This window comes from Ixodes scapularis, unplaced genomic scaffold, assembly GCF_016920785.2.
Source record: "Ixodes scapularis isolate PalLabHiFi unplaced genomic scaffold, ASM1692078v2 PGA_scaffold10__122_contigs__length_95168666, whole genome shotgun sequence".
Classification (NCBI taxonomy): Eukaryota; Metazoa; Arthropoda; class Arachnida; order Ixodida; family Ixodidae; genus Ixodes; species Ixodes scapularis.
In genome coordinates, this window is record NW_024609836.1 from 18,063,917 (window position 1) to 18,076,813 (window position 12,897).

The 12,897-nt window shown below is 46.1% G+C and overlaps 1 protein-coding gene across 4 annotated transcripts in view; it reads left to right on the plus strand.

Annotated features, from left to right (window-relative positions):
- LOC8026993 (serine/threonine-protein kinase MRCK alpha) overlaps positions 1-12,897 on the plus strand; it is a 187,130-nt gene that overhangs the window by 99,577 nt on the left and 74,656 nt on the right. For all 4 annotated transcript variants that reach the window (XM_029966709.4, XM_029966711.4, XM_029966710.4 and 1 more), the window contains exons 13-19: positions 625-731; positions 2,983-3,118; positions 4,197-4,366; positions 5,597-5,738; positions 9,058-9,101; positions 10,683-10,788; positions 12,616-12,740. In XM_029966709.4, coding sequence (XP_029822569.1) covers positions 625-731; positions 2,983-3,118; positions 4,197-4,366; positions 5,597-5,738; positions 9,058-9,101; positions 10,683-10,788; positions 12,616-12,740 — 830 coding nt within the window. The remainder of the gene's footprint in view (positions 1-624; positions 732-2,982; positions 3,119-4,196; positions 4,367-5,596; positions 5,739-9,057; positions 9,102-10,682; positions 10,789-12,615; positions 12,741-12,897) is intronic.

Consider the following 12,897-nt stretch of genomic DNA (forward strand, 5'->3'; position numbering starts at 1 on the left):
TTTTACTGTATTTTAACGCAGAATATGTTTTATCAGTTGATTTTCATGGAGCTTTGTAATGTTTAATTGTAACCATCGGCTGTACAGCTGACTGTAATGAAGAACCGACGCTGAAAAGTGTTACATTCTCAGGAAAAAAAAATATATAAAAATACTTCGGTCACCTGGCAGGATTTGAACTCACCATTTCAGAATTGTGAGTTTTTGTCGACTGAGCTATCCAAGGCCGGTGGTCGGGGCATGGAAAAGCCAACTCTTTGGTGCGGCGGGTGAAGGTATGGTCACGTGCTTAGCCATCTTTCCTGTCGTGCTGCGCCATCTCACGGCGTGTGTCAGAAATGAGAGCAAATCTTCGATAGGCGGTGCCGTTCAGACACCCTTTCCTTCCCTGGAAGGCCTATCACATACCCTGTGCTTACCGGTCTTTGTCAGCATGTGTAAGCTCGTATAATATAAGTCTACTCCTTGTCCCGTAACTCTAATCTTACACGAGGATGTCGCGCTACATTTAATTTTGTCTTTCGCTCAAACTAGCTGAGAGTTCCCGACATCCCAAAGTTTGAGAACTCCAGACCACTGACTCCTGATGGTGTAGTGACTGACCGTTGCTGCCAATATTTGCAGGACCTGACAGAAGCCCAAGAGAAGCTGAAGCAGCAGACAAAGGAACTGAAGGATGCCCTAGCCCAGAGGAAACTAGCCATGGATGAATACACCGAAGTCAGCGACAAGTAAGGCCCTGATCCCTGTTTTACCGTAGCGGGTGAACTCGGAAGTGCCAGTAAGATTCTCGTTATAAGTGGGGCCGTTGCGTGCACAGGGTCAGACTTTGACCAATTTCCCACACGGTTTTTAAAAAAAGCTGTATGCTCGGCCGTCGCCCAAAAGTTGAAGTAGCAATCCGAACTTGATGCCAAAGTTTCGGAGCTTGCCGTTACCTTATTCAAAAGTTATATGTGACTTTTTGAAACTTTCAATGGGGCCCATCCCTGCTAGCTAAAGCCATTCATCTTCTTTGTACAGGGTGATTGAGTCAAAGGGATCAATGGCTTTTTGAAGAAACGGCATAAATAGATTTCTGAACGTAGAGAGCTAAGATTTTGCACAGAGGTGACTGAAGAATGTGCAGTATGGGTGTAAAAATTTCACTCAACAAACTTACCTCAGCACAAAGTTTGAAATGAAAAACTTGAAATCCCTTCCTATGGCAGCCGTGTGCTAACCAAAGGCGTCTGAGTGGCGCGACAGCCGATAGATGCCAGCAGTGCTCTCCACGTCGACAGGCGGGAATTGGTGGTGAGGGCACCGAGCACCGCATTTTCCTGCGTCAGCTTCAGTGATGACACCACTGTTGTCGGTGGCTCGTTTTGGATGTTTCCCTCCTTGTTGAGGCGCCTCACCCAGCGCAAAATTGTAAGGGAGTCTGGAGTTTCCCGCCAAAAATCCACCCGAAAAAGCAAGTGGTCCTCTTTCGTTCTCTGGCACTCCCCGCACCAGATACCAACCTTGACTCACTTGTTGGGAGCTAAGCGCACCATGAAGACGACTTGCACCACAAAACTAAAGCTGCACGGATGAAAGTTGCAACCAAGAAAAGAGTTGCGGTAACAGCCGGGTTGTGCATAGGAGACAATGACGTGTGTCCAAAAATAATTGTCTAAAAAAAAAAGAAAACAAGACAACACACATAGTTTGTTCTTCTTGCATTATCTTAATTTTTTTATGTTTTATTGCTGGAATAGAATAATCGTCCTCTGACACTTTGCGCAGAAAAAGAGCTCATCACTTCTGACTCAGAAGCGTAGTCTGCTGTGGTCGAGGTTGAAGGAAACACCCGTCGTGGCCACCTGCGTTCGAGCATGCTGCCATCTGTCGGCTGTTGTGCCAAACAGATGCCTTTCCTTAGCAGATGGCCGCCATAGGTAGAAATTTAAGGTTTCCATTTCAAACTTTTTACTCTGGTAAATTTGTTAAGTGAAATTTTTAAAACCTCAATGCACATTCTTTGGCCACCTCTGTACAGAATCTAAGCTCAGTACGTTCACGAATTGATTTATGCAGTTCCTTCGAACAGCCATCGATCACTTTGCTTCTCGCTGTTTCTGTGGACTTTCTCAGCCACCATTTTTACAGGGAAGCTGTTTATGGCTGGGTTGCGTGGATTTTTTTGTGTGCAGTGACTAAAAACACTACGCTTGCACTGCCGCACGTGCATGCCTTCCCCGTATAAAAGATCCGAAGTAAATAACCAAAATAAAGCGTTAAAAACGCACGGGCAAGATGCCATTTGTTTTAGGCTTTTGCTTTAGAACAGTTACTGCTGCAGACGCCAGCACGCATGGCATGTGGAACACCATTCTCTTCATTCTCTTTGATGCTTGGGTAATTTAGCAATAGGTCTATTCAGTAGATTAGTTATCAGTAGGCACCATTTTCAAGACCAGTAGACACTCAGGTAGATAATAAAGGTTTCTCAAAGATTTGCCGCTATGCGACCCACGTCGGCCGTGTCTATGCTCGCACTGCCCTTTCTTTGCCGTCGTTCCAAGCACTTGCGTGCATAGTTTCCTTTCCTTCCGCTCTCCCGGGGTGGTGTTCCCGTTGCACATGTCTACTTTCCTCCAGCTCTTTGGGGCAGATCTGTGTCGTGTGCTAAACAGCTTCGCTGGTCATCAACCTTCACAGAGTGGAATGGCTCAGGATTTTTTATTGAAAAGTTTTAAAAATTACTTGTACCTTTTGAATCGGATAACGGCAAGCCCTGAATTTTCGGCATCTTGTCTGGACCGCTAGCACTACATCTGAGCGAACACTGAGCGTTTGGCAATGCATAGTTTTTTTTTTTACGGTGAAACACTCGTTTTCTGGGGTGGACACTCTTTAGACATGTTGGCCTTTCTTTTATGAAGTTGCGCCGTAGTTGAGTCACTCGTTTCCCACGCGTCGCTCTGGTAAGCGGGACCCTTGCCGTTCCTCATGCAGGCTGTCCGACCTGCGCACCCAGAAGCAGAAGCTGTCGCGGCAGGTGCGGGACAAGGAGGAGGAACTGGAGAAGGCCATGCACAAGATCGACAGCCTCCGGCAAGACCTCAGGAAGGCCGACAAGCTGCGCAGAGAAGTGGGTGCTGCCCCGGCTGCCTGAAGCAGCGGCGCAATCTCTTTCTCTGAAGGGTCACGCTTCTCACCTCAGGAGTGAGATTGACTCCGTACTTTGAGCGACCGAGACCAGACATTGTTCCTTGATAACGGCACAAGGTGGGATTGTCGATGTTACACGGCACGAAATCGAAAAGAGTAACAGAGGGAGGTTGAGCACGAGGATTGTGAGAGACTTGAATGCTACCCATCCCTGCATACACAGAATTGCATGGTATTCGTGCATTACGGAACTGTGCCTTAAGCGTCTCGCATAATTATTTGTCAACCTTTAATCCCCAAAGGATCACCCAGTATCCGATGGCAGTTCAGGTTGATGACTGCAGCCTCTTTTACTATTGTATGTCCCCCCCCCAGCATCCTCTGGAAGCTTTGGTCTCTGAACGAGCCCAGTTTTTTTTTGTCCTTTTTTGTTTTCTTTCACAACCTTGACCCGTGGTTTGCGTACAATATCCCGCCATAGCAAACCACCCCATTTATGCCGAGGTTGTCGTCAATCTGAACACTGGGATTGCTAGGAGTGGGCTACTTTGTGTGTTTAAGCGAAAGTAGCGAATGAAGCCAAAAATGGGGAGCGGGTCATCTCTTTCTGGATATTACGGGGGTGTGCAATGCATCGGGTCATGTCTTTCTGGACATTATGGTGGTGTGCAATGCATCGGAGGTGCCTTTTGACAGAGCAGTGGTTCTCAACCATTGATGTTTCGCGAACCCCTTGTGGATCGCCGAAGATGATGGGGGACCCCGTCCGTAGTGAAGGGAAGGGAAAGGTATAGATTAAATATGATAATGATTTAATAAATCGATAAATAAGTGCTAGACCTCTATCCTTGACATACACACGAGAAAACCCACTCGAAAGTTGGAAAGTTTCTTCTCAATCTAGAAAAAATACAACTTTTATTGCCCGGCTTGACTAATGAGGCGGGGCTTCGCGGACCCCTACAACGCTTTCGCGGACCCCAAAAAGTCTGCGGACCCCCATTTGAGAACCACTGTGATAGAGCATGAAAGGGAGTAAGAAAGCGGTTGTGACGCAGCTGGAGGCCCGGGCGGAGGAGACCCAGGCGGAAGCCCTGAAGGAGCGGCGCCTGCGAGAGCGCAGCGACGAGTACGTGCACCACCTGGAGGGGGAAGTGGAGGCCCTGCGCCAGTGCCAGCTGGGACGCCTCTCCACCCAGGGCACGGACGTCTCCCAGGAGGCCGCCAGGTGTGTAAGGGTGGGGAGAGGATCTCGGCGTACCACACGAGCCGTTTAAGGCGACAGCCATCGTTGGCGCATACTTGCGACAGCTGTTTGCTGCCAATTGTGTCAGTTGATGAGATCTTCCTCTAAACACCTCTGTAAGCTCAAAAAACGACCTGCACTCGTAAAATTGACGAGCTCATTGAGCGACGCTCGCATAGCACTCCGCAGACGCCGGCAGCCATATTTTTTATCGTATGAAACCGAGGCGGAAAGTCAATCTCGGGATATTTCTGAAATCAATAATGACTCTATCTAGATTATTCTTTTCTTAAATATAAAAAAAAGAAGTCAATTAAAATACAGTCACAGCACGGGGGTACCAATTTACAACAAATATTTTACACGTCAATCATCTCTTGAGCCAATGAAAGATGCAAGCACCTTGTAAGCACGGTGTGAGGCTTAGCGGGCTGCAACCTCCTCATTCTGCACCTAAATTGCGTCTATCAACGTAAATATTGCTAGAAAAAAACTTTTTTTTTTTTTTTTTGTGGTATAAAATGTTTTTTAATATACGTGTTCCTTTAGAAAAAAAAAAAGACATGTTGATTGCAGTGTCTCTTTAAGCGGTATCATACAGAGCAACTTTTTTTGGGAGCAATGTGCATGACATCTGCGGTTCGCTAAACCTGCGCGACTCCCTCCCCTGCCGCAGCATTCACACAGACGACAAATCGGTGAGAGAAATGTCGATGTTCGCGGACAAATTTAGCTGTCATACGCTCAGCAGCAAGAATTGGTGTGCGTTGATGTGAGTAAAAAAATGGAAGCCTGCATGAAATGATGGTATATGATTATGGCAGCTGCGTCGTTAGAAACGGAAGACGACGAACTGCTTTGTCCTAGAAAAAGATGCTGGGTAAAAGGGTGGACGTGACACAAAGAATATGTGAAGGCGTGACGTCGTTACCAACGTGACGCGCGTCTTGGGGAGCAAAGGGGGGACTTCTCCTGCGCGTGAAAGGTGCCAGGATGGTCAAGGAAATTGGGGAGCTCGGGGAACTTACGAGAGTACTTTAGAGAACTGCTGGTTATCTGGGAACTAGGAGCCCATGAGCGAGAGAGCCTGAATTAATTTTTTTTCTTTTTCAGCACACATGCGGAGCGTGCTTTCCTCTCTTCCTTGGCTGTTATCTCGCGCATTCCCATGCGTCCGAAGGCTGCGGAGAATTTGACGATGTGCCCTTGCAGGTTGAAGAGTGAGCTGGAGAACCAAGAGGTGAAGTTCCGGGAGCTGGAGATTCAGCTGCAGACGAGGCACGCGACCGAGCTGAACTCGGTGCGTGACCAGCTCCGCGAAGCCGACAGCGCCCGGGACACCCTCTTCAAGGAGGTGGGTCTCGCTTCTCCTCGCACTTTTGCCTCTTCTGCTGCTTTGACCCTGTTGTTTTAAATCCCCCTTCAATTTTGTGGCATTCGTTTATTACAATGGAAGCAGTAAATTGAATGGGTGTGCTAACAGTAATTTTTAAAACCAAATGGAATATGAATCGAGTAGCAATCAAAAAACTTGGAGGACGCTTAAGTTTCGCCTTTATGGGTGGAATGCGATAGCATCACCTTCTCCTTCACTTTTCATGCTCAGAGACGCGAGTGCCCTCCAAGATCCGGAGACGCTATCGCACCTCCGGATCGTCCTGTTGCCTGACTTCGGCTTAACCGGCACGGATATAAACATAAATTCCCACTCGTTCCCAAGTTGTGCAAGCGTGCCTTGCGTGGCTTAGTCGGTAGCATGTCTGGCTCGCAACCGGAGGGTCGTGGGTTCGAATCCCGTCTAAAATTCTTCATATTTTTCTTTACGGCAAATGAATTACAGGGGTGGAACGGCTGCGCCATTTGCGCCATTTTGCGCCAGACGCATTTGTCTGCGCCATCCTGCGCCATTTTGCGGAAACTGCGCCACAGCCAATACCTTGCGCCATTATGCATCAAATCGCACAACGTGCGCCAAACAAATTGTATTTTGTCTTGGTTTCGGTTTCTATGGACTCGATTGGCAACAATGAGCGCGTTTAGCTTGGTCGGCCTTGCAATCCTTTGTTCTGTTTATTCTCCGTGTGTGTTCCGAGTCGGAAGCGCGCGGAAAAACTCGGGGTTCGGATTCCAAGCGCTACACCACCTGCGATTGGATTGCTATTCTTCAACCATCAGCGGTTAACCAAGTAGGCCAAGGTGAGGTCGAGTCGTTAAGCGGCAGATTGCCTGAGGCTCTGCGGCCCAGGATCCGTACGTGAGCGCAGTTGAAAACAAATGAGCGAAAGATTCCTTTTAGTGCTTCATCGTTGGAAGTTGGAACCGCATTCCGGCAAGTTAAATTGTGATTTGTTAGAACTGAAACGCGGTCCGATCCGAAACCTTGCCGGCCAGCAGCTCTCAGGCGAGGGGTAGATCTGCTCGGCGTCCTTTAACCTTTCTCCTTATCATCGCTTTGAATACGATAAGTCTGTTAATCGTAGTCTGCTGCTTCGATATTGAGTTGCACAATAGGATAAACTTGAAATTTGTGTCCCTGTTCCTCCACGCAACAGCATGTCCATTGCTTACGCACGTCACGTGGTTCGCACATATAATTACTATGTCGAGCACGTGAGTTGTGCGATAAGCAGTGTTGGTTTGTATTTTGAGCAGCTGAAAGCCACTCAGAAAATATCAAGGATACCATCTTCAGAAATATATGGTACTTGCTTTTTGGTTCTCATTAAGGCTCACGAAGTTTCAAGTTTTCGCATCTGCTACACTGTTATCCCATCTATCTAGGTTCCTAACCACTCATGTTCATCTGTGCTGCTAAGCACTATTGAAATTGCTCCCGTGCTCGTCTAAGACACAAGCAGAAGTGCAATGAAAACTGATCTGAGCTGCTCCTAGCCTGCTCCAGAATGTAGTTTTAGCTGCTCCCAACCTGCTCCAAAACAGCGGTTAGAACTGCTCCCGCGGCTGCTCCCAAATACATTTCATGAGTTCCACCCCTGGAATTGCTTCATGAAGTCAAATCATTTGAGACATGAGACGACCTTTAGTTTGCATTGCATGTCATATTTTAATCAGTTTCATTCCATGCGGGACGTCACATGAGCGTTGTGGGTTGTTTGAAATTCCCGCGCAAGGTTGCGTGACTGTGACGTCATGACCCTATCTATCAATCCTAAATTTTAGCTCATGCTACCGCTGGCGCCTTTTCTACGGTGGTGGTGGTGGTGGTGGAAAAATCGAAAATCAATTGAATAATTTTTGATAAGTCAATTGTTCTTAAAGAGAAGAGTGCACTCTCTGGAAGTCCATAGTTTATTGTTTGCACAGTTTCCTTAAAGTCGAGGTAACAATTCGAGACTAGGTGAAGACGACTAGAATTAGGCAGTGTGAATAAATAGAAACACAAACTAAGATGATGTATAAGTTGAGTATGGCAGCACACTCACAGCACCTGGGCGAACTAACTTTGAGGTGGTCAGAAAGCTTTCGTACTTCACTGCATTTCTTTCTTCGTACACGCATATTTTGGATCAAAATAATATGGAACGCTTTCGCTCGCCCATGGTTGGCCCACAGCCCCGTAGCTACCGGTCACCAATTGATAGAAACGTTACTATATTCCGCTTTCAGAAAGCATGCGCCTTATGTAATAATATTAATTCTTCATTTTATTTCTATCAATGTACATCCGTGGTTGAGATTAAGGAAAAAAGCTGTGTCAAGACAGTGTGACAGTTCCTTGGCCCCCTTATTAAAGAAATGGCTCATTGGCACGAAAGTCAATACACAAGAATAACAGTAAGAAATTATACGATCATAATATAAGCACTCAGTACAAACAGAAATAAGCACACTCTTGTAGTTTTAGGAAAACATTGCAAAGTTCAGAAAAAGAAATTCCTTCAACATCAATGTTTTTTTTTTTTTATCTAGACAATTTAAAAATTTGGAAAGCATAAACTTTGCCTATATATATACACATATAACCTATATATACTATATACCATCGTCACCTATATATATGCACTTTTCCCAAACCACGTCACACTCAAAGTGGACTCATTGATCTTTTTTTAGGTTCCATGAAAACAAACAAGCAAAATGCCAAATCGCTACAATGCCATTAAAAAAAAAAAAAGATTCTGGGCTCATTTATGCACTTTTTATGAGCTGTGAATGTGAAAGCATGAATCCCCCCTCCCCACTCCTCTCCGGCAACGCATGCCACGAGAGTGGCGGTCGCCAGTGGCTATCTAGGAGCCGTTTTGCTCAGCCAATGGGAGAATGGGCATTTCTTCTGCAATTTTTTACGGTTACAGACGCTGCCGGCTCCCCTCCATGGGATAGTTAATGCTTTCGCATTAAAAAGAAGGCGTCTTGCTCCTGGAAAGCTTTCAAGTATATAAAAGAAAATGTATGGACTCCACCAGAAAATGTATGGACTCCAGCAGCACGCTTATAATCTGTCAAGCTTGGGCCAGGCTCATATTTAACAAAATTTGTTGGGCTTGGGCTGGGCACGAGCAGTGTCTCTACTCTGCCGGGTCGGGCCGGGCCTAGAAATTTCGGCCCATGCCGTGCTCTAATCTACCCGTCGTTTTCTGGTGCAACTTTTCTTGAACTGGAACAAGCTTGTGTGCCCCACATCACGATGCTCTCCTGTCCGTCTCAATCAGGTGATGATGCTCAAGGAGAAGAACGAAAAGTACCGGGCTGAGAGGTGAGCTGGTTAGAAGTTGGCCTCTGCATTTTTAGAGCTTATTTTCTAGGTTGTTTTCTGGAAGTTGTCTTTTGCCATAGATTTTGAGTTTTCTACAAGTTTGGCTTGCGCTACCAAATATTGAGAATTTTTCAGCTTTATTTTTATGCTCACACAGTGATTTTACGACGGCCTGACTGTCACTGTCTGTATTTCGAAGAATTTGTTGAACCTTTTGTTCAGTGATAACTCCTTCGACTGGGTCCTCCTGTACAACACAGGTGTTGTCTGGCTCCTTGCAATCTCTTCTGCATTTACTGTGGTTTTGAAAGGATTTTTTACAAATATGTAGGATTCACAGCGCAAAATTGTTGACAACTTTTCATCTAGTGTTTTCTAAAAACTCTTGTTGGAAGTAGTGCTGTTGGCCACAAGGTAACAAACTTTTTGTATCGAGTGGTAGCTGATCGAACAAAAGGGGGTAATTCTCTCTAGAGCTACATTAAAAAAGAGTTTTATTTTTTATGCTTACCAATAGCAGGATGTGTCTCTCACGAGGTGCGGCATAATGCTCAAAATTGTTTTTGTGCATTACTTTTAGAGAGTTCAGATGTAGCGAAGAAGTGGATATAGCGAAGTGATTTCATATTCCTGTCTACTTCGTTATAGCCCTTCTCGACAGTAGTGCTGGGTTATGGAAGTGGATTTTATGAAGTAAACACGGGTGGAAATTCGTCTGCAGACAGAGAGGTCGGGCAAACTCGGGGGGTCATTTCCATTGCTGTCCCAATAGGTATACGGTGACTGTTAGATAGTGTGATTTGAACGGAGCAGTTTTGAATGGCTTCTAATGATAATGCGAGCATTGGCACCTGGGTTCTAGATAGCAGCTTAGCATTCATGCTCCCTGGAAACCAAAGAGCTTTATTCTTCTAAGGAGGGTGGAGCCAAAAAGGAGTTCATTAGCTACTGTATGCATCGAAGATGCTTGTATGAAGTTACAGACTTCTGTACAGCAGTCTTGATGTGGTGGGAAGGACAGGTGTTTAGGGGTAGTGCTGCCGTGTACTTACGCTCGCTAACGTTGAATTGAGCTTGCCATTTATCGCACCAACAAGAAACATTGTCAAGGTCATACCGAAAAGATTGCGCGCTGGAACCATTTGTTCTTTTAAAGTAGACGACGCAGTCACCAGCAAATGGGCCATCTGAGGATAAGACACATGAATATAGGTAATTAATGTAGATCATGAATGAAACTTTATTAAGGTGAAAGGTGTAAAACTTTTGATTTTCTGGTTCACTACGTGCAATATACTGTACATCGTTATTCGAGGTGTATTGGGCATAGCAGGAGACACAAAACTAGTCCTCAGCGAGACGAACGAGAAGCGACATAGCCTCGTGACTAGGTGCGATGCATCTTCCCACACGTTGAGGTGCATAACGACGGTGAGTCGTGAGCAATTATTGCGAGTTTCTCGGGGAGCCGCTTGGAGTGATCACGTTTACTGCCAAGGCGTCCGGCGTGCTCCGGACGTGGGTGCTCCCTGTGCTAGAGCGAGCCGTTACAATAAGCGGCCGTCCCCTCCTCCCCACCAGCGCCATGGAGAGCCAGGAGACCCTGGCAGAGATCAAGAAGGCCCACGAGCGGGAGAAGGCCATGCTCTCCGAAGAGGTCCGCAAGCTCACCCGGGAAGGGGAGCAGGTGAGCCACCCTGCCCGTCAGGCCGATGGGTTTTCATTCTTCGTATTTCGGCGGGATTTGGCGAGTGTTGCGTAAAGTACATCTAAAGAGTACTTGAAGCAAAGTACAGAGTAAATGAGAAGTTATATACTTTAAATTCCTTTTCTGATTCGGGATCAATAAAGAATTTGAATTTGAAAATAAAGTAGTAAGTACACCAGGTGCAATGTACTTGAAGTAAAGTACCATAAATAGAATGTAAGTACTTCCAAAGTAAAGCGCAAGTACTTTTAATTAGAACCTCATTCGGACAAATAATTGGATGTCGTCTCGAAAGATGAGAGCACGTTTTCACATGACGGTATACATAATTGATGATAATGCAATTAACGCAATGGAATACGTAATCTTTTTTTTTTTTTGTTAAAGGTTGGTGAATTCTTTTTTATGCTCAGCATCAGAAATTGCGTATAGCACTGGGAAAGCCATGGACGCAAGCGTCTGGTCCTTGAAGCGTTGAAGCCAGCCGCTTCCAGGCTTGAAGTTATCATGCTTCAACAGAAACCCCAGGTTCCGAGCCCTTTCTAGAGGGATTTGACCACTTATTGGAACTGCCTTTGCACGGGCGTCAACAAGCCACTTGTGCAGTGCCTCTTCCACATCATTGTACAAAGACTTGCGGAGCTCCTTCCGGTTTACGCTTCCAGCATCGTCGTATGACGATGCCCACAAATAAGAGATAGTGCCGTCGACGCAGTGGACGGCGCTATCTCATATTTGTGGGCGATCTCCGACTTTTTGGCATTCCGTTATATCCGTTATTTTGTTATTTCCAGGTTTGTTATAAGCGGGCTGTACTGTATTGTTAATTCAATATACAAAAGTATGTTAACCTAATCTTCAGTTGAAATTTATGCGTATCTCTGCTAATACCGAAGACCCTGACAAACAGGAGCATACCAAATGGTGCATCCAAGAACTGCTAAATACTGTAGCACCTCTTTAAAGTGTAGTAGTTGGAAGCCGCTAGCCCTGCTGCTTGTGCGTGCATCTCGCCCTGCCTTACGCCGTGCTTGTCATTGCGCCTACGTGCGCGCATGGCCACTACCTGAGCAACATAAACCCTGGAATCCCCCCCAAAAAAAAAAAGAGAGAGAGAGAAAGTTGACGTTTAAAAGAAAAAGCGAATAAAGAAAAGCAGTGCTCTTTTCATCCATAGATAAAAGCCAAACAAGAAACAAAAATATTCTCCCTTTGCCTTACTAGCGTGGCAATGGCTGTGGTAACGCAGATTGTGATGGGTCAGTCTGGAGAAAATGTGTACACGCTCCGAAAATCGATGGTATGAATGGCAGCGAGTGCAGTGCTGTGCTAAAGGGAGTGCAGCTGGGCAGTAAAAAAGGGGGGGGGGAGGGGCCGCAGCGGGCCATTGCCCCGGGTGCTGCTTACCCTATTGGCGCCACTGACCGAAAGATTTGACATTTTGTAAAAATATAATCCACAACGCACCTGAAACGAGCTATAATAGTAACGTTTGTAATCTCCACACCATTAACTATTTTCATTGGTCCAATTTTATAGAGGTGGCCCGTACCCAAGCATGCCCCAAGAAGAGAAAACAGTGCCGGTGTTTCTATTGCTAGTGAGTCAACTAGGACGTCTTGCCATCTAGAACTGATCATTTTTATTGACTGAACCCCAACAAATGATATGCCATCAAAAATAAGCTTCTACAAAAAGCATTTGAGTGCCCCTTTAACATGCTTCACGTACAAACTGCCAGAATTTCCTGGGTCCGTAAGTTGACTGTCGGTGCTGAGCATACAAACGCCGACTGCCCTGTTCCAGCTGGCGGAGACTGTGAGGAGACTGCACGAGGAGCGGAGGTGCTTCGAAGAGGAGATGGGCCAGCTGCGGGAGAAGAAGGAGTCCGTCGCTCAGTGGGAAGCACAGATCAGCGAGATCATCCAGTGGTGAGGCCCTTCTCTCTCTTCAACCGCCGGAATGACCTGCCGCCCTTACAATTGATCCCACTCAGGATGCAGCGGAGTTTTCATCAAATTCTACAGCGTGAAGCAAAGGGATCATTGGCTGTGTGAAAGAACCAGATATTTAGATTTCTGAACGTAT